The sequence below is a fragment of the Sapajus apella genome, unplaced genomic scaffold (genome assembly GCF_009761245.1).
Source record: "Sapajus apella isolate SASKATOON/1434 unplaced genomic scaffold, GSC_monkey_1.0 scaffold1, whole genome shotgun sequence".
NCBI lineage: Eukaryota > Metazoa > Chordata > Mammalia > Primates > Cebidae > Sapajus > Sapajus apella.
Window position 1 is genome coordinate 75,775,023 of NW_022436941.1, and position 20,743 is coordinate 75,795,765.

The 20,743-nt window shown below is 36.0% G+C and overlaps 1 protein-coding gene across 4 annotated transcripts in view; it reads right to left on the reverse strand.

Moving 5' to 3' along the window:
• The window catches only part of IPO11 (importin 11), a 209,311-nt gene that overhangs the window by 115,850 nt on the left and 72,718 nt on the right, over positions 1-20,743 (reverse strand). For all 4 annotated transcript variants that reach the window (XM_032279909.1, XM_032279919.1, XM_032279928.1 and 1 more), the window contains 4 exons: positions 17,797-17,923; positions 3,461-3,494; positions 3,271-3,311; positions 1,477-1,593 (listed from right to left, as the gene is read on the reverse strand). In XM_032279909.1, coding sequence (XP_032135800.1) covers positions 1,477-1,593; positions 3,271-3,311; positions 3,461-3,494; positions 17,797-17,923 — 319 coding nt within the window. The remainder of the gene's footprint in view (positions 1-1,476; positions 1,594-3,270; positions 3,312-3,460; positions 3,495-17,796; positions 17,924-20,743) is intronic.

The window sequence follows — 20,743 nt, forward strand, 5'->3', positions numbered from 1 at the left end:
GACAGAAACACAAAAGTATTTTTAAATTTACTAAGCCAAAAGAATAACACACTTTTGGAGAAAAAGGTTTAATTTGAAGTTTGGGGAAGCAAAGGTAAGAAAATCCATTTCTATTTTTAAAAAAGTTTATTTAAGAAATTTCCATCAGCCATATATATCTAAATAACATTTAAAAAATGGCCAAATCTTGTTTTTGTAATCAACTTTTTAAACAATTTATTGCAGTTTTTAGTACTCTGAAGCATACTGGACATGTATAATAATTTCATGCTCATGAAATCCTAAGTCAGGTGAGTTCAGAATTATCGTTATCATTTTATACATGAGGACACAAGGTTAAAGACTGCCCAAACTAAATAGTGGGGGCAAGGACTTAAAATGAGTTCTTAAAACAGCTGCAATGAACTCTGTGTGACCAAACTCTCTCAATGTTGAAAAACAGCATCAAATGAAATAATGTGATTAATACATTATGAACACCAAGTACTAAGAATCATGCAAGGTATTACTACTTTTAGACAACAGTATGCAGATCTGTTTCAAATGATTAACAGTGACTCAACCCTACCACAGGAGTGGCATTATGCTGAGTTTACGTATGCGCAGTGCTATTAAATTATATGAACTTTGAGAAGTTCCTTCAAGTCTCAAATTGTTAGAGAAAATAAATTCTAACTTCTACCTCAAGTTTTTTGTGAGAACTACATGAGAAATATACACAAAACATTCAGCACATATGTCATTATGTTGTCATTACAGAATAACTAATAGCTATTCTCAGCAATTTCTTTAGAATTAATAAATCTGCTCAAGGAGTCACAATTCACTAATAGCAGAGTAAACTCTTAAGTCTGTGAAATCCAAATCAATTATCTTTCCTAATACAAAACAAATCACAGACTTGCTCCAGTGCTTTCAAAACAAGGATATGCAATGGTAAACTAGAATACAGAAAGCCACAAGGATAATTACAGTGTGGTTTCCTGGATTAACAATTTTTCACAAAGATTCAGAGTGACTGGAGAAGCTGAATAATTGAACTGTTAAGAGCTTTACACATCATTTTTACATTAAGCCAAAAGTAAATATAATGCAGACTAGATGGCAAAACATACTTAATGTTTAAGGTAAAAATAGTAGACTTTCCAGAAGTCTTGCTGATGGACACTTCTGGCTATGCTCTCAAATACACTGAATTTTACATTAGCTTAATCTTCTAAAACATGAAAAATTCTGCTTTATGAATACCTCTATATTGTTGATCCAATTTTTTAATATTTTAATTTTCTTAGTCATTTTTTAAAACTTGAATATAAATGTCAATTTTCAGTAATACATAACTGAAACGACAATCAATAAGTTAGAAGCTTTTCAATTAATGTTTTAACTTTTAGTGTAGTCAAGGATATTAACGAATTTTACATATACTCTACTCACCTCTCAGACATTTATTTTCATATTTTACAATCTAATTACCTGCACATTGACTCTTTCGATGACACAAGAAAGGACATGCAAAACGTGCATCTTTGTGTCACATTCTGTAACTTGCTGCAGTAACTGAAAAAGTAGTGTGAACATGGTTTCCAAATACTGCAGGTAAAAAGAAATAAAATAAAAAAGGTTTAGAATAGAAATCTAGAGACCTCTACATACATACGAACAGAAGTAACAAATAAATCATAATGTTAAAGCAGTAAAAGTCAAATAAACAGAAAGCCAAAAGCTTGGCATTACCTAAACAACTTGAAATTGTTCAAGCTACTAAAATGTAAAAAGTGTTTTCTGGCTCACACCTGTAATCCCAACACTTTGGGAGGCTGAGGCGGGTGGATCACAACGTCAAGAAATCAAGACCATCCTGGCCAACATGGTGAAACCCCGTCTCTACTAAAAATGCCAAAAAATTAGCTGGATGTGGTGGTGCGTGCCTGTAGTCCCAGCTACTTGGGAGGCTGACGCAGGAGAATCGCTTGAACCCAGGAGGCAGAGGTTGCAGTGAGCCTCGATCAAACCACTGCACTCCAACCTGATGACAGAGCAAGACTCCGTCTCAAAAAAACAAAACAAAACAAAAACCTATTTTCTTTCTTCATTGCTGCTAAATGTGTCCATTTCAGAATTTAACTCATCCACAAACTGAACAATGTTTAGTGGAATATTGTCTAAGATGTGTATGTTTAAATTTACACTGTTAACTATTAACAGTGCCTTGTCACTGTTCTTCCACATATGCCCGTTGCCAATTATAAAATGTTTTGTTTTGCAAGACCTACTCAGTACAGCAAAAAGGCTTTAATTATTGCACTCACATGCCGGCTAGTTGATGTGGCCCTTAACATATACTGCATGAAAACATACATTTTTATAGATATAAGCTGTTATTCTAAAAATGGCAGAATAGTTCTTACTAGGAAATCAAAACCAAATATCCTGTGTCTGTCTGTGAATTCTTATATTATGAAAATTATGTTAGAAACTAACAAATCACATACACTTACATAAAGCAAGCATTTGTTCTTTCAGATACATGGCTCATTTTAATACAAATTTCTACAACACACTCCTTTCAACCAAAAAAGGTCTAGTGATTTTGTATTAAAGCAAGATAACTGCTCTACAAACTCCCCTATCTATCCCCTTCACCAAAAGAAGTACAGACAGACATTTACCTGTACAAAAAAATCTTTATACAGAGAGACATTTTATCGTAACTTTCTTCTCACCCAATCCTCTTATGAACAAATACTAACACCCCAATCTTACTGACATGTTTAACAAGTGCTTACTGAGTACCAATTAGGGGAAAACACCATGCTAGGTGCTGGGGGTTGAGTAAAGAGTAAAAAGATGAGTAGAACTTGGTATTCTGCTCATCAGGTAATTTACAATCGAGTATGTAGGATAGGATACAGATATACATACTCAAATAACACAGAGAAATAACCTAAAAAGTAAAAGTAACAGACACACAAAAAAAGGAAGATACTGGATGTTTTTCAATTTTGAAAAAAAAGTCTGGCAACCAACTTGAACATAGATGACAAAATTGATAAACAAAAATAAGCAGAATATGAGTGAACTGTATCAAAGTTACCAAAACAGTTTACAAATAAAAGTTATGTCCTCCAAAATAATCCAATACAGCATACATTTAAATGTAACTTTAATAAGTAACACATAGATAATTTCATGTATAAAATAATACAATATCAAAGATATAGGCAGAAATTGTTTAAAAAAAAAAAACCTCGAAGTATATATTCTTACCGGTAGAAACTGATCTGTTCTAAATTCAAAATCATCAACAGGTAAAGAGCAGTTAAGGAATATTAAGAATATATAAGTTTTATCAAAATAAACATATATATAAAACAATATACATTAATTTCACAAAACAATAACTTAAAAGTATGAAAGTTCTTTGCAATGAAGTATTTTTAAATTTTCAGAAGGATATTTAACTTCAAAGTTGTGGCTGTTTCAATACGGACCTAAAAGAAAGTATATCAAGAGGTTTTAATCATTTTTAAATGACTAAACATCATTAATATCAAACAAAAAAATTTATTCCAAATCACTTTTTTTACCCTTATTATTAGAGTCACAGACCATATAAATTTTCAGAAATAAAAGGACACTCTCCTTCTCCAAAGCAAGGAATAAAAAGAAAAGGTAAAGTAGCATTTATTCCTATTCTTCTCACTTTCCCATAATTTACTTAACAAGCCTTTAATCCAGTGAATCCTTCCAGGAAGGAAAATAATTTGCCCTAAAATATGTAGAGAGCATGGGATTGAGGGAAAAAGAAGCAGGAAACCAGAGCGGAGTTGAGCAAACTGAAGGATGTATAAGTGAAAGGTGTAAAAGGAGACAAGAAGGAAGGAGACAGAAAGAACACAAGCAAATTTCCACCTGTAACATCAATTACAGCAAACCTTTGAAATATCCCCACAATATTCTGAGATTTTCTAAATCCCAGAGTTCACAAATATAGAAAGGTTTATATATGCTCCTGATCTCCCAAATCATATTTTCTATGTGTATCAGCATGTTACCTGGACAAATCATATTACAACATAATCTCATTATCCTTCAAGTGTTATCTTGTACATAATCAGCTAACGGCCTAAAATATTTGTAGTTTCCATATAAAGTAACATGAGTTCAAGACATGAGTAAATTTTGTATTCACTCTATGGGATAATATTTCTAAAACTTTTATGACCCAGCTGAGAATCATTAGTTTCTTAGATGTTGCACTTTCCTCACCTATTAATAGCAACTGTTTATTTCTTCCAGTCATTTTTCAGAAAGTAAGCGTTTAAAACCTTTTACAGGAGCTTCTGAGGTCTTGAGATGCGACTAGGTAACTTCACCAAATGTTAAATACTCTATTGCCCAGTCCACAGATTCCAAGAGCCTACAGTGTAGATGTTTTCTCACCTGCTTTTTTCCTTTTATTCACTGTCTCAAAAGGCAAGGTGAACATTTCCATATTTTTAACTGATTTAACAAATTTGCTGATTATCTAATACATGCAAAGCACTGTGCCACATGTTCTACCACAAAATGATCTCATGAAGACAGTATGGTCAGGTATTCCATCAAAAACTATTCAATGAGGAACTATCATCAAGCACTGCGTTAGGTGCTACAGAAAAAGCTAAGTTAGGTGTGCCCATAAAGAACTTTACAATATGGGAAGGAGGGGAATAGACACTAAGCAATTACTAATGAAAATGACTAACTTGAAAATGTTAAGCACAGGACAGTCCCTTGAGGACATGGACTACATGTAATCATCTTTAAGTTCCCAGCATTTAGTACTGAGTGAATATATAAGTACAATATTAATTCACAGACACCAAGACATGAAAGTCCCTCAAAACAGAAACAAGAAATCAAGGCCAGGCACAATGGTTCACGCCTATAATCCCAACACTTTGGGAGGCCAAGGTGGGTGGATCACTTGAGGCCAGGAGTTCGAGACCAGCCTGGCCAACATGGTGAAACTCCATCTCCACTAAAAAAAAAAATACAAAAATTAGCTGGGCATGGTGGCATGCACCTATAATCTCAGCTACTCAGAAGGCTGAGGCACAAGGATGGCTTGAACCTGGGAGGCAAGGCTTGTAGCCACAGCACTCCAGCCTGAAAAACAGAGCAAGACTCCAACTCAAAAAACAAAAAAAGGAAAAGAAAAGAAATCAAACTGGCACCACACTAACCCATAATTCTCTCTTGATTTTCTTCCACAAAAGGACCATATATTCTAGAGATGCACTCAACCCCCAGCCTTAACAATTTTACAAGTACATGAAACAAGACACTTGAATAAAACAATGCGTTTTCCTTCCTAACAAAGAGAAGTCAGTGTAGTATCATGTGCAGAGAAAAAGGTAAAATGAATTAAGATGACCTGCCTGCATTCCAGCTTGACAGCAAGAACAGAAAGCCAGATCATAAGGAAAAACAACAACAACAACAACAACAAATACAGACTTTTAAAGAAAGTTAAAGAGCATTTTAAATGATGACACATAAAAATAAGAAAAACAGTCAGCTCTTCCCGAGCTTTAAAAGAAATGAGGTACTTACCACAAAGAAACAAATTAATTTGGCAGCAACTCAAGCAATGGGGGACAAAATCAAAACCTGAATTTATAAAATGAAGACTTGAGTATGCTAGAAGACTGGTAGAATCGTCTAACTCAATTCTACTGTGAGTCTACCCTAGGCCCAGCTGAAACCTCGAAAATCCATGAAAAGATAACAGGCAATTCCAAATTGCCATAAATGCCGTCAAGACATAAGGAACATTGGAAAGATCCTCCAAAGCATGAGAGAAACAGAGAAATGAATGAGAAGAAACTACAAGTCAACAGCACTTCCAAACACTGCTACAAAGGTAAGCACAGCCAGAAACTTCTGTGCAGATGTCACAGTAAATGTACCTCATTAGGACACTTAGGTGGGCTTGGACTAATGCCTGACTACTTCTACATCTTGCCCTTAGCAATGAAGGCAGTCCACAGACTAAAACAGTCAGCATGGTGTTGGGGCCAGAAAGAAACAGCAGTGTCTCAAGGACTTAAGACCACCAGGAAAATGTAAAAAAGGCAGACACAAAAGAATAATACGCTAAGAAAAAATAAAATAATAATTTCATAATTCAATTATTTAAAAAGCCATCCTCATTCTTGGGTTCTTTGGTATCCCTACTCGTAATTCTTTCAATAAGCATTTTCTAAGACTCGACTTCATTCCAGGCATAAGAAATACTAATATAAATATTATCCTATATTATCCTATATATTAGTACCACTTAATTATACAATCTGATATCATCCTTCTGAAATGTATATATCAATAAATTTCCTAAAAGGAAAAAAGCAACTTTGATTTATTCATCTCCTCCTAAATCAAGGACCAAAGATAAAAGAAAAATAAATATTTCACCTCCTTTCAAGAAAAAAAATTCTCAAGGTCATTTTCATATATAACTGATAGACATATCAATTATAAACCCAAAACTGACTGTAAGAAAGTTACTAAAGTTTCCTTTCTTCTTGGTTTTAGATAGCTCTAATATTTTGATATCTCAAACACAGATTATTTTATATTTCCTGTGAATTTGTATTTGGTGAATATCATTGAATTCAGAATTCATTCTGGAAACTTTCAAAACACAGACTAGCTGAGAACTTAAGATCTATAGCAGTGTTTTTGAGATACAAAGGACAGGTAAATAGAAAAAGAAAATAGAGAGTGTACAAAAGAAAAATTGACAAATCTGAAAGAACCATAAAATGCACAAGAGTGGAAAAACAGGAGAGTTTCAAAGTACCTTGTAATACCTCTGTCCAGATCCCAGCTGTACTTACCACACTGAACACTGGCTTTGCTACAGTCTTCTCCATGCCACTGAAAGTACCTCCCTTATTAAACTCCCCTTAGTAACTTTCCATTTTTGAAAATTCACTACAGTTAGGCATCACGTAATTATGTATTAGTCAACAACATACTGCATTTAACAAATGGTCTCATAAGATTATAAGTGAGTTGAAAATTCCCATACATAGTGATGTGATGGCTGTCACAACACATCACATTACTCATGCATTTGCAGTGATGTTGGTGTAAACAAATCTATGGCACAGACAGTAGTATAAAAGTACAGAATAGGCATGGCCTGGTGTAGTTGCCCACACCTATAATCTCAATACTGTTGGAGGTCATGGAGGGAAAACTGCTTGAGGCTAAAAGTTTCAGAGCAGCCCAGCCCAGGCAACATAAAGAGATCTAAACTACAAAAAAAAAAAAAAAAATCAAAATATCAGGCAGACATGAAGTCATGCGCCTGTAGTCCTAGCTACTTGGGAAGTTGAGGCGGGGAGGATCACTTCAGCCAGGAATTCAAGGCTGCAGTAAGCTATGACCACACCACTGTACTCCACCCTGGGTGACACAGTGAGACCTTCTCTAGTTACAAAACAAAACCATAGCATATACAATTATGTTCAGTAGTATTTAATACTTGATAACGAAAATAAGCAACTACGTTACTAGCTTATGTATATGCTATACTACACTTTTTTATTGTTAGAATATTTAGAATATATTCCTCTATCATTTTTTTTCTTTTAAAATTAACTGTAAAACTGCCTAAGGCAGGTCCATAAGGAGATATGACAGAAGAAGGCATTTTTTTGTTGTTGTTTGTTTGTTTGAGACAGTCTCACTCTGTCACCCAAGCTGGAACTGCAATGGTGTGACTTCTTAGGCTCAAGCAATCCTCCCACCTCAGCCTCCCTAGCAGCTGGGACGACAGGCACATGCCACCATGTCTGGCTAATTTTTGTATTTTTTTTTTTTTGTAAAGACAGGATTGCACCATGTTGCCCAAGCTGGTCTTGAATTCCTGGGCTCAAGCGATTCGCCCGCCTTGGCCTTCCAAAGTGCTTGGTTTAGCGGTGTGAGCTACTGCACCTAGCCCAGAAGAAGGCATTGTTACCATATGAGATGACAGCTCCATGTGTGTTAACACCCTGGAAGACCTTCTAGTGGGACAAGATGTGGAAGTGGAAGACAATGTTACCGATGATCCTAATCTTGCGTAGGTCTAGGTTAATGTGTTTGTGGCTCTGACTTAGATTTTAAGAAAAATTATTAAAAGTGGAAAAAACTTATTTAAAAATTTTACAGAATAAGGATGTAACAAAAGAAAATGTGTTTGCACAGGTGTACAATGTATGTGTATTTTAAGCTAAGTGCTATTACAAAGGAATCAAGAATTTTAAAAAACTTTTAAAGTCTCCAACCTAGCAAGGCAGGCCAATATTCAAGTCCAGGAAACAGAGAACACCACAAAGATATTCCTCAAGAAGAGCAACCACAAGGCACATAATCGTCAGATTGAACCAGGGTTGAAATCAAGGAGAAAATGCTAAGGGCAGCCAGAGAAAAAGGTCTGGTTACCCACAAAGGGAAGCCCATCAGACTCACAGCGGATCTCTCAGAAAAAACCCTATAATCCAGAATTTCATATCCAGCCAAACTAACCCTCATAAGCGAAGGAGACATAAAATCCTTTATGAATAAGCAATTACTCAGAGATTTCATCACCACCAGGCCTGCTTTACAAGAGCGAGTGCTTCTTCCTGAAAGAAGTACTAAACACAGAAAGGAACAACCAGTACCAGCCACTCCAAAAACATGCCAAATGGTAAAGAGCATCAACACAGTGAAGAAACTGTATCAACTAAAGTGCAAAACAGGCAGCTAGCATCAAAATGGCAGGATCAAATTCACACTTAACAACGTTAACCCTAAATGTAAATGGGCTAAACGCCCCAATCAATAGACACAGACTGCAAATTGTATAAAAAGCCAAAACCCATTGGTGTGCTGTATCCAGGAAACCCATCTCACATGCAAGGATACACAAAGGCTCAAAATAAAGGGATGGAGGAAGATTTACCAAACAAATGGAAAGCAAAAAAAAAAGCAGGAGTTGCAATCCTAGTATCTGATAAAATAAACTTTAAACCAACAAAGATCAAGAGAGACAAAGCAGGGCATTACATAATGGTAAAAGGATCAATGCAACAGGAAGAGCTAATGATCCTAAATATATACGCACCCAATACAGTAGCACTGAGATACATAAAGCAAGTTCTTAATGACTTACAAAGAGACTTAGACTCCCACACGATAGTAGTGGGAAACTTTAACACCCCACTGTCAATATTAGACAGATCAATGAGACAGAAAATTAACAAGGATATCCAGGACTTGAACTCGGACCTGGACCAAGCAAACCCAATAGACATTTACAGAACTCTCCACCCCAAATCCACAGAATATACATTCATCTCAGCACCACATCACACTTACTCTAAAATTGACCACATAATTGGAAGTAAATCACTCCTCAGCAAATGCAAAAGAACGGAAATCATAATAAACAGTCTCTCAGACCACAGTGCAATCAAGTTAGAATTCAGAATTCAGAAACTAACTCAGAACCTCACAGCTTCATGAAAACTGAACACCTGGCTCTTGAATGTTGACTGGATAAACAATGAAATGAAGGCAGAAATAAAGATGTTCTTTGAAATCAACAAGAACGAAGACACAACATACCAGAATCTCTGGGACACATTTAAAGCAGTGTCTAGAGGAAAATATATACAGGTATTGATCGACTTACCACCTATGCAACTTATGACCATTCGACTTTACGACCACAATCGTTAGCCACGACTTCTCTGCATCTGGCAGCGCAAACGTTGCCCAGCTGGGCATACAACAGTGCGGACCAGCTTCTGGCAGCACTGCCATCTCCGCGTGTACCATTTCAACTGTACATATAGCCTACTCAACTTACGACCAAATCATTACGACCAGTCCGCGGTCCCGACCGTGGTCGTAAGTCGAGCACTAGCTGTAGTAATAAATGCCCACATGAGAAGGAAGGAAAGATTTTTAATCGACACCCTATCATCAAAATTGAAAGAGCTAGAGGAGTAAGATCAAAAAACCTCAAAAGCTAGCAGAAGACAAGAAATAACTAAGATCAGAGCACAACTGAAGGAGATACAGACACAAAAAAACCCTTCAAAAAAATCATTAAGTCCAGGAGCTGGTTTTTCGAAAAGATCAACAAAATAGACAGATCACTAGCCAGATTAATAAAAAAGAAAAGAGAGAATAATCAAATAGATGGAATAAAAAACGATAAAGGGGATATTACCACAGATTCCACAGAAATACAAACCATCATCAGAGATTCTTACAAACAACTCTATGCACATAAACTAGTAAACCTGGAAGAAATCGATAAATTCCTGGACACTTACAACCTCAAAGCCTAAACCAGGAAGAAGTGGAAACCCTGAATAGACAAATAACAAGGGCTGAAGGTGAGGCAGCAACCAACAGTCTACCAGCCAAAAAAAGCACAGGTCCAGATGGGTTCACAGCCGAATTCTACGAGACATACAAAGAGAAGCTGGTACCATTCCTTCTGAAATTATTCCAAACAATCCAAAAAGAGGGAATCCTTTCCAAATCCTTTTTTGAGACCAACATCATCCTGATATCAAAACCTGGCAGAGACTCAACAAGAAAAGAAAACTTCAGCCCAATATCCATGATGAATATAGATGCAAAAATCTTCAATAAAATATTGACAAACCGAATGCAATACCACATCAAAAAGTTTATCCACCATGATCAAGTAGGTTTCATTCCGGGGATGCAAGGCTGGTTCAACATACGCAAGCCCATAAACGTAATTCACCATAAACAGAACCAAAGACAAAAACCATATGATTATCTCAATTGATGCAGAGAAGGCCTTTGACAAAATTTAACAGCCCTTTATGCTAAAAACCCTCAATAAACCAGGTATAGATGGAGTGTATCTCAGAATAATAAAAGCTATTTACGACAAACCAACAGTCAATATCATACTGAATGGGCAAAAACTGGAAGCATTCCCTTTGAAATCTGGCACTAGACAAGGATGCCCTCTCTCACCACTCCTATTCAATATAGTATTGGAAGTTCTAGCCAGAGCAATCAGGCAAGAAAAAGAAATAAAGGGTAGTCAATCAGGAAAGGAGAAAAGTCTAATTGTCTCTATTTGCAGATGACAGGATTGTATATTTAAAAGGCCCCACTGTCTCAGCCCAAAATCTACTGAAACTCATAAGCAGCTTCAGCAAAGTCTCAGGATACAAAATTAATGTGTAAAAATCACAAGCATTCCTATATACCAATAACAGACTTAAAGAGAGCTAAATCAAGTACAAACTGTCATTCACAATTGCTACAAAAAGAATAAAATACCTAGGAATACAACTAACAAAGAACATAAAGGTCCTATTCAAGGAGAACTACAAGCCACTGCTCAATGAAGTAAGAGAGGACACAAAAGATGGAGAAACATTCCATGCTCATCGTTAGGAAGAAATCAGTATCGTGAAGATGGCAATACTGCCCAAAGTAATTTACAGATTCAACCTATCCCCATCAAGCTACCAACGGCCTTCTTCACAGAACTGGAAGAAAACACCTTAAACTTCATATGGAACCAAAAGAGAGCCCACATAGCCAAGTCAATTCTAAGCAATAAGAATGAAGCTGGAGGCATCACACTACCTGACTTCAAACTATACTAAAAGGCTATAGTAATCAAAAAAGTATGGTACTGGTACTAAAACAGAGATATAGACCAATGGAACAGAATAGAGGCCTCAGAGGCAACACCACACATCTACAACCATCTGATCTTTGAAAAGCCTGACAAAACAAGCAATGGGGAAAGGATTCCCCGTTTAATAAATGGTGTTGGGAAAACTGGCTAGCCATGTGCAGAAAGAAGAAAGTGGACCCCTTCCTGACACCTTACACTAAAATTAACTCCAGATGAATTAAAGACTTAAACATAAGACCTAACACCATAAAAACCCTAGAAGAAAATCTAGGAAAAACCATTCAGGACACAGTAGGCAAGGACTTCATGACCAAAACACCAAAAGCATTGGCAACAAAAGCCAAAATAGACAAATGGAACCTAAACTCCATAGCTTCTGCACAGCAAAGGAAACAGTCATTAGAGTGAATCGGCAATCAACAGAATGGGAAAAATTTTTTGCAATCTACCCATCTGACAAACAGCTAATATCCAGAATCTACAAAGAACTAAAACAGATTTACAAGAAAAAAACAAGCCCATTCAAATGTGGGCAAAGGATATGAACAGACACGTTACAAAAGAAGACACTGACCAACAAACATATGAAAAAATGCTCATCATCACTGGTCATCAGAGAAATGCAAATCAAAACTACGCTGAGACACCATCTCACACCAGTTAGAATGGTGATCATTAAAAAATCTGGAGACAACAGATGCTGGAGAAGATGTGGACAAATAGGAACACTTTTATACTGTTGGTGGGAGTGTAAATTAGTTCAACCATTGTGGAAGACAGTGTGGCGATTCCTCAAGGACCTAGAAATAGAAATTTCATTTGACCCAGCAATCCCATTACTGGGTATATATCCAAAGGATTATAAATCATTCTATTATAAGGACACATGCACACAAATGTTCACTGCAGCACTGTTTTCAACAGCAAAGACTTGGAACCAACCCAAATGCCCATCAATGATAGACTGGACAGGGAAAATGTGGCACATATACATCAAGGAATATTATGCGGCCATAAAAAATGATGAGTTTGTGTCCTTTGTAGGAACATGTATGAAGCTGGAAAGCATCATTCTCAGCAAACTGACACAAGAACAGAAAATAAAACACCACATGTTCTCACTCATAGGTAGGTGTTGAACAATGAAAACACACGGACACAGGGAGGGGAATATCACACATTGGGGTCTGTGGTGGGGAGAAAAGGGGAGGGACAGTGGAGGGCAGGGAGTTGGGGAGGGATAACATGGGGAGAAATGCCAGATATAGGTGATGGAGAGGAAGGCAGCAAACCACACTGCCATGTGTGTACCTATGCAACAATCTTACATGTTCTTCACATGTACCCCAAAACCTAAACTGCAATAAAAAATAATTTAAAAAATAAAATAAAATAAATTTTAAAAAATTTAAAGTAAAATAGTTACAGTTAGCTGTGGTTTATTGTTAAGAAAGAATATTTTCCAATATATTTAGTGTAGCCTAAGTGTACAATGTTTATGAAGTCTACAGTGGTATACATTAATGTTCTAGGCTTTCACATTCACTCATCTTTCATTCACTGCCTCACCCAGAGCAACTGCCAAGCCTGCAAGCTCTATTCAAGTTAAGCGCCCTTTAGAGGTGTAACATTTTTATCTTTTATACTATGTTCTTACTGTACCTTTTCTATGTTTAGACACACAAATACTTACCATTGTGTTACAACTGCATAATGTATTTAGTACAGTAACATGCTATACTGGTTTTAACCACAGCCTAGATAGCCTATACTATCTTGGATTGCATGAAAGCACATTAAATGATGTCCGCACAATGAGGAAATCGCCTAACAACTCATTTCCCAGAATATATCCTTGTCGTGAAATAGCACATGACCATATGTCTATGCTGGTGGTCAACGTGCCCATGAAGACAGCCATTTCTTTGCTTCACAAACAACCACATCACACCCTCAAACTACAGGTTTGCTGATTATACCACAGTTTATATCTTACACAGGCTTTCACAAAAGTGAAAGATTATACTAATGCTAATTTTCTAGTAATTTACTGCTTGTTTTACTGAGGTTTGAATAATCTAAGTAAAATTTTCTAAAAATTCCTTTTTGTTTTCTTTTGAGATGGAGTCTTGCTCTGTTTCCCAGGATGGAGTGCGACAGTGTGATCTTGGCTCACTGCAACCTCCACCTGCCAGGTTTGAGGAATTCTGCTGCCCCAGCCTCCCAAGTAGCTGGGACTACAGGTGCCACCACCATGCCCAGCTAATTTTTGTATCTCTAGCAGAGATGGGGTTTCCCCATGTTGGCCAGGCTCAGGTGATCCACCCACTTTGACCTCCCAAAGTGCTGGGATTACAGGCTTGAGCCACTGTGCCCAGCCAAAACCTTCTAAAAACTTATTTTGAATTTCTGAAATAAAGATATAATTGGTTCAGAAACCCTACAACCTAAAGCCCAGTTTATAAACAAAGTATTCTGCTTAAAGAATCGTCTGCAGTCCTGGGAAAAGAAGGTTCCTCTGACCTAAAATTTAGTAATTCAAATAACGTCCTAAAACCTAAAACTTGTCATAAGCACGGTATCTACTAACTAATATGTTACAAAGGGGAAAGGAACGGAGAGTGTAAAAGATGTTTTTAGAAGGTATTGTGTTCTGTTATATAGAATCCAGGTCAGTAGTTCTCAAATTATGGCACAAGGAACTACTGGTGGGCTTCAAAGGAGTAGTCTGTTAACAATAAGTGTAAAGAGGTGGTCAATTAACAGTAAGAACAAACACTGGATTATACATAAAGAACATGGCTAATGAAAACAGTATTTCATCTTCCATCAACTATGAAAAATCTGTGGGTACTGAAAGTTACAAGAACATATTTCCTACCAGGTATGAAGGCTTTCTATAAAGCTGTTTGAAACAGATTGACATGCAAACATGGGATATGACAGAGATAGACCTATGGACCACTAAAAAAAACCATACAATATTCAATGAATCATAGTGTTGCTATACTTATTTTTTAAAAAAGAAAGATGGAATCTTATTTCACATCACTCAAAATTAAATTCAAGAGAGAATAAAGAACCAAGAGTGAAGAGAAGGATTTCTTACAGGCTCAGTGGCTAATGTCTGTAATCCCAACACTTTGGGAGGCCAAGGTGGGAAGACAGCTTGAGCCCAGACTTCCTGAGCAACCTAGGCAACACAGGAGTCCTCCTCTCTACAAAAAATTAAAAAATTAGTCAGGTGTGGTGGTACACACCCGTAGTCCCAGCTACTTGAGATGCTGAGGTGGAATGATTGCTTGAGCCCTAGGGTGTCGAGGCTGCGGTGAGCTGTGACCTCACCACCGCAATCTAGCCTGGGCAACAGAGCAAGACCTTGTCTCAAAAAAAAAAAAAAAAAAAGTAATCAACAAAGCTATTAAAATTTAAAACCTCTTCTTAATGAAGACAATAGAATGACACCAGAAAGAGACAGAGGAATTGATTGCATTTGTAATATTTTATTTCTTAAATAAAAGATTTGAAATATATGTGGAAAAATACTGCAAATGAAAATATGGGTAACTTAGTGATAAGCACACAAGTGCTTATTATGTTAGTTGCTGAATTTTTTATTGACAAAAACCTCGCCTATGTGGTAGCCCTGCCCTCTCTATGAAGCAGCCAAAAAAAGAAAAAAAAATAACAGCTACTTCTACTCTGTCATAGCCAGTATCCTTCTAACAACAAAAAAATAGCCACAGACAACTATAGTGAATCAGTACCAAACGTACCCCAACTCCTTAACAGCAGCACTTAGGAAAGAGAATACAGATTCTGAAAGCCAGAAAGGAATTGAATTCCTCAGGATCTAGATGCTTGTGACACAGCAAAAGCAGGGCAGCAACTGGGGAAAGCAACTTCTCCAGTTAATAGGGCTTCAGAAATTTTATAACATTGGAGGCCACTGGGTAGAGAACGTCTCTACCTCTGATAGCTGTGTGACAATACAAAATTATTGTCTGATCTACAGAAATAGAATACAAATAGAGTGACATACTTTTTGGTTTGTTTGTAATATTGTTAATTTTTCCTAAGAGTAACAATTTGACTTAATCATGTGACACACATGTATACACATACCTACACAATGTGTGTTTGTGTATATGTTCATATATATAAAAACGCATGTTTGCATATACATACATGTCTCTATATGGTTGTACACTATCGTATATATGTATGCATGTATAAAGTATCTCTCCACATTACATTAGCTAGCATTTCTCAAAGGTTCAAAATTAAAGCAAAGGAGTTCAAGACCAGCCTGAGCAACACGGTAAAACCTGGTCTCTACTAAAATACAAAAAATTAGCTGGGCATGGTGGCATGTATCTGTAGTCCCAGTTACTCAGGAGGCTGAGGCAGGAGAATTGCTTGAACCCAGGAGGCAGAGGTTGCAGTGAACCAAGATTGCACCACTGCACTCCAGCCTGGGCGACAGAGCAAGACTCTGTCACCCAACAAAAAAGAAAAAAGAAAGAAAAGAAAAATTAGCCAGGCGTGGTGGCGCATGCCTGTAGTCCCAGATACCTGGGAGGCTGAGGTGGGAGGATCAGCTGAGCCCAGGACACAGAGGCTACAATGAGCCATGATGGTACCGCTGCACTGCAACCTGGGCAACAGAGAGAGAGACTCAAGTCTTCCCACCAAAAAAAATGAGAAAAGAATAAAGAAAAACCCAAGCAATTTCTCTATTGCCCAAAGAAAATTTAACCGAAATTTAACCCTTTTGTAAAACATTCATACACCATTTAATATCTTCTCTGTTGCAGAAGAGCAAATAATATTTCCAACTAGGAAAGAAAAATTTAAATCTTATTGTTTTATTATAAAGCTATTACAAAAGAAAATTAATTTCAGCAAATAGAAATTTTAGAAATACCTTGTTACATTAATATATTTCTAAGAATACAAACCCAATAAAATACAAGTCTCTCTTGTAACTTCCCATGCTTATACTATTTAATAATTACAGAATAGTACTTAAATTCCCAAATTATTTACACAAAGCAGATAATACTTAGGTAGAAAACCCAAAGATCAGTTCTATTTGCTTTTGGAATGTATTGTGTTTCTGTAACAAATTTGCCTAATTATGTTTTTCTTTAGTGAACACTACATGTGGTTTTCTTTATGACAGCATGTGTAAAAAAGAGAAGTACAGTTCAAGCCTTTGCTAAAAGGCAAAAACCAGGCAGGTTCAAACAAAAAATAAGATTAGTGGAGGGGTAAGGGGAGGAAGACTGAGAAATGATTTAAAAAGATCTTAGCACAACTCGGGAGAATTTAAAAAATCACTTAATTTTATCTAAAACAGATTGAAAATCAGGAAAAGACAACAAACACATATATATTAAGTCACTAACATATTCACTCAGGCATATAGTAAAGCACCAGCAGGAAAAAAGAAAGAAAACTGTTCTTTACAATTTAAACTTCTTAAAATCACAGGCCTATAAAATTGCTACTACTGTTCCAGTAATTTTATAATAAAGCAGCAAGCCTACTGCTCTGGAGGGGGAAAAAGCAAAAAATAGCTTACTATCAAGTTTTCAGTAACACAAAATCAAGAATATTATGTGAATACCATAAGAAAGAAAAATTCCTTAAAAGAATCCAATAATTCCAAAGGCTTAAAAAATTTCCCACAAATGAGGGACAAAGAATCAACAGTAAAGATGAAATAAATTATGATGCTATCTCAATGCCAAAGTCTATCCTGAATTTTACAAATAATATGTAAGCTATAAAGGGATTTTTTTTAACCGCCTTTTTTTTTCTTACTAAGAAATTAAATATTACTTTAGAATAGTAGAGCTTAAATTTTTTTTCAAGGACTAGTAATGGGAAGGGCAAATGATAATCAAAAGATTTTCCACCCTCAAATCAAACTGCTTAACAAGAAATAACTAGTACAGTGAAAGGCCATACGCATTCTCAAGAAAGGCATAAACTGTTGTGAACTTAATTATTAGCACTGGTGAAACTTTAAAAACTAACTCTTTTAAGGCATTTAAAAAACATACCACTAAATCTTGATCTTGAAGCAAGTTACAGATTGCTTCATAAAGCATGGGTCTTAAGTCAGACTTGAATTTCACAGAAATCCACTGACCGATGAGCCAAATCACCCTGCGTCGCAATGGCTTATACCTAAATAGAAAAAAACATGAAATTAAAATGTTAAATATTTTAAGAGGTCTATTTTATTTAGTATAATTTATCAGTTAAATCTAAAATGTAGTAAGAATGCAATCTGCATTTTTAATATACATGCTTAAAAGCAGGCGTGCTTGCTCAGGCTTGTAATCCCAGCACTTTGAGAGAAGCCAAGGAGGGCAAATCACTTGAGGCCAGGAGTTCAAGACCAGCCTGGGCAACATGGTGAAACCTCATCTGTACTAAAAATATAAAAATTAGCTGGGCGTGGTGGCATGTGCCTGTAGTCCCAGCTTCTCAGGGGGCTGAGACACAAGAATCCCTTGAAACTCAGGAGACAGGTTGCAATAAGCAAAGACTGTGCCACTGCACTCCAGGCTAGGTGACAGAGCAAGACGCTGTCAAAAAAAAAAAAAAAAAAAAAAAAAAAAAGGTTAAAGTCTACTTCTAAATGTACCACAGTACAAAATATTAACAATGTCCTGATCTAAATAAATTTTTAATATTAAAATTTTTAGTACTTAAAAATTCCTAGGCATATATGTTGTAAAAACACTGATTTTTTTTATCTTAAAGAATCACAATGTAGATACATTCATAAAAACCAAATCCATTTGTTTTTAGCTCAAGTAACTAAAAAGTGGTAGTTCCCCAAGCTCTAAAACTGGAAAAATCCCAAAAAGTAAAAGAATCTCCTATATTTAATTTTCTATTCTTATTTTGTTAATATTATGAAGGTTATTTTCTGAACAATGTAAGAAACTTCTAGGCTTATATAAAACATTCATATAAATTTTTTTATTTTAACTAAATTTTCTAAGAGGTACACAGTAACAGAATGTGACTCACATTACCAAAATAACATATTAACATTTGCAAAACACTTACAATAACATGTATATACATTTCTTTCTCTGATTATCTTTGCTAAAGGAAACGAAAGTTCAGGAAAGGAGAAAAATCATGAAGTTCAAAAAGCATTTGTGTCCAAGAATTTCACTCATGAAGTATCTTCTTGATATTATGTAAATTTTCGTGGCAAGATGATAAATTACTTCTGGGTATAAATGAACAAGCTAATGAAACATTTTTTTTTTTTTCAAAAAACTACAGTTTTAAAAGATGATCAAGCACATAGGGAAAAAAAATTGCTCATTGAAGTTACAAAAATTGTAATCCAGCATTTGGGAGGCTGAGGCGGGTAAATCACTTGAGCTCAGGAGTTTGAGACTAGCCCGTCCAAAATGGTGAAACCCTGTCTCTACCAAAAATACAAAAAAATGGCCGGGCATGGTGGCACACACCTGCGGTCCCAGCTACTCAGGAGGCAGAGGTGGGAGGATCACTTGAGCCCAGGAAGCAGAGGCTGCAGTGAGCCAACATCATGCCACTGTACTCCAGCCTGGGTGACAAAGTGAGACCACATGTCAAAAATGAAATGAAATAAAATAACCAAATAAAGTTACAAAAAAAGCATGTCAGTATTCCCTGCCCTCAAGAAGTTTATAACATACATAAAGGAATTAAAAAATACAAGTACTTTGGAAAAGGAAGAGAAGAGATGAGCAGAGACAGATGGAATCTGAGCAGGTCTTTGAGATAAACAGTATTAGAGCCGAAAAGTAAAAAAAAATGTCATTTCAAGGGATAGGAACTGTTTGAACCAAGTAACACTGGCAGAAGTAACAACTTGTGTAAAGTAAAGTAAAAGCACCACAGAACCATCAATTTTGGGACTAAGGCCATATTAGACTCTGTTCCAGATAAAGAGAATGAAGCACAGACACGTCCAAACAGGTAAAATCATAGATCACTTTGCTATTCAATGTATATACTGCCTGATCTGTCCCAGACCTACATCAAAACCTAATCTTTAACAAGATTACCAGGTGGCTCATATGTATATCAAAGTTTGAGAAACACTGGTCTATATCAGCTTTGTCCATTAGAAATATAATGCAGGCCACATATGTTATTTTAATTTTTTAGTACCCACATTATAAAATAAATGAGTAAAATCTTAATATTTTTATACATCCCAATATATCCAAAATATTATCATTTCAACATGTAATCAATAAATATTTTACAGGGCTTTAATTTTTAAATTTAAATTAATTAAATTTGCAAAGTCGTTTCCTCAGTTGCCCTAGGCACATTTCAAATGCTCAATAGCCACCCCTAGGGAGCTTCTGTACTAGACAATGAAGGTCTTACACTAAATAGCCTCTAGGGTTTAAGGACAGCTAAACTGCACATTTGTCTCCCCAATGAACGCTTTTTCTCCAACAAAGGCTCACTTGCTTCCTGAGACTAAGTCAGAGTCTGTTTTATTCACCACTGCTATATAGGACATGGCAAATTCCAAAAGTTAAAAATATATGTTAACTAAATAAATGATTGAATAACTGAAGAGACAAACAGCTACTTAGTGCTAAAAGTTACTTTTAGAACATTCCCAGCTCTACAAATTCTGTGGCTCTAAATGTGACCTTCTATTCATTCATTAGTTTAGTCAACAAATATCAACTATCTACGACTATATGCTAAGCATTCTGATAGGCCTCAGGTAGAATGAAGTGAATCAGCAGACGTGTACCCTTCAAACTAAGAAAAAAGCCTCTAAGAATTTTTTTAGATTCTCCAATTTTAAACTAAGGAAATAATTTTAAAAACTATGAAAGAGCTTTTTCCATTTTATGTATTCAATACCTAAAATTTAAATAAATAGGCGGGTGCTTAAATGTATATAAAACAAAGGAATTGGGCTGGCTGGGCATGGTGGCATGTGCCTATAATCCCAGCTACTCAGGA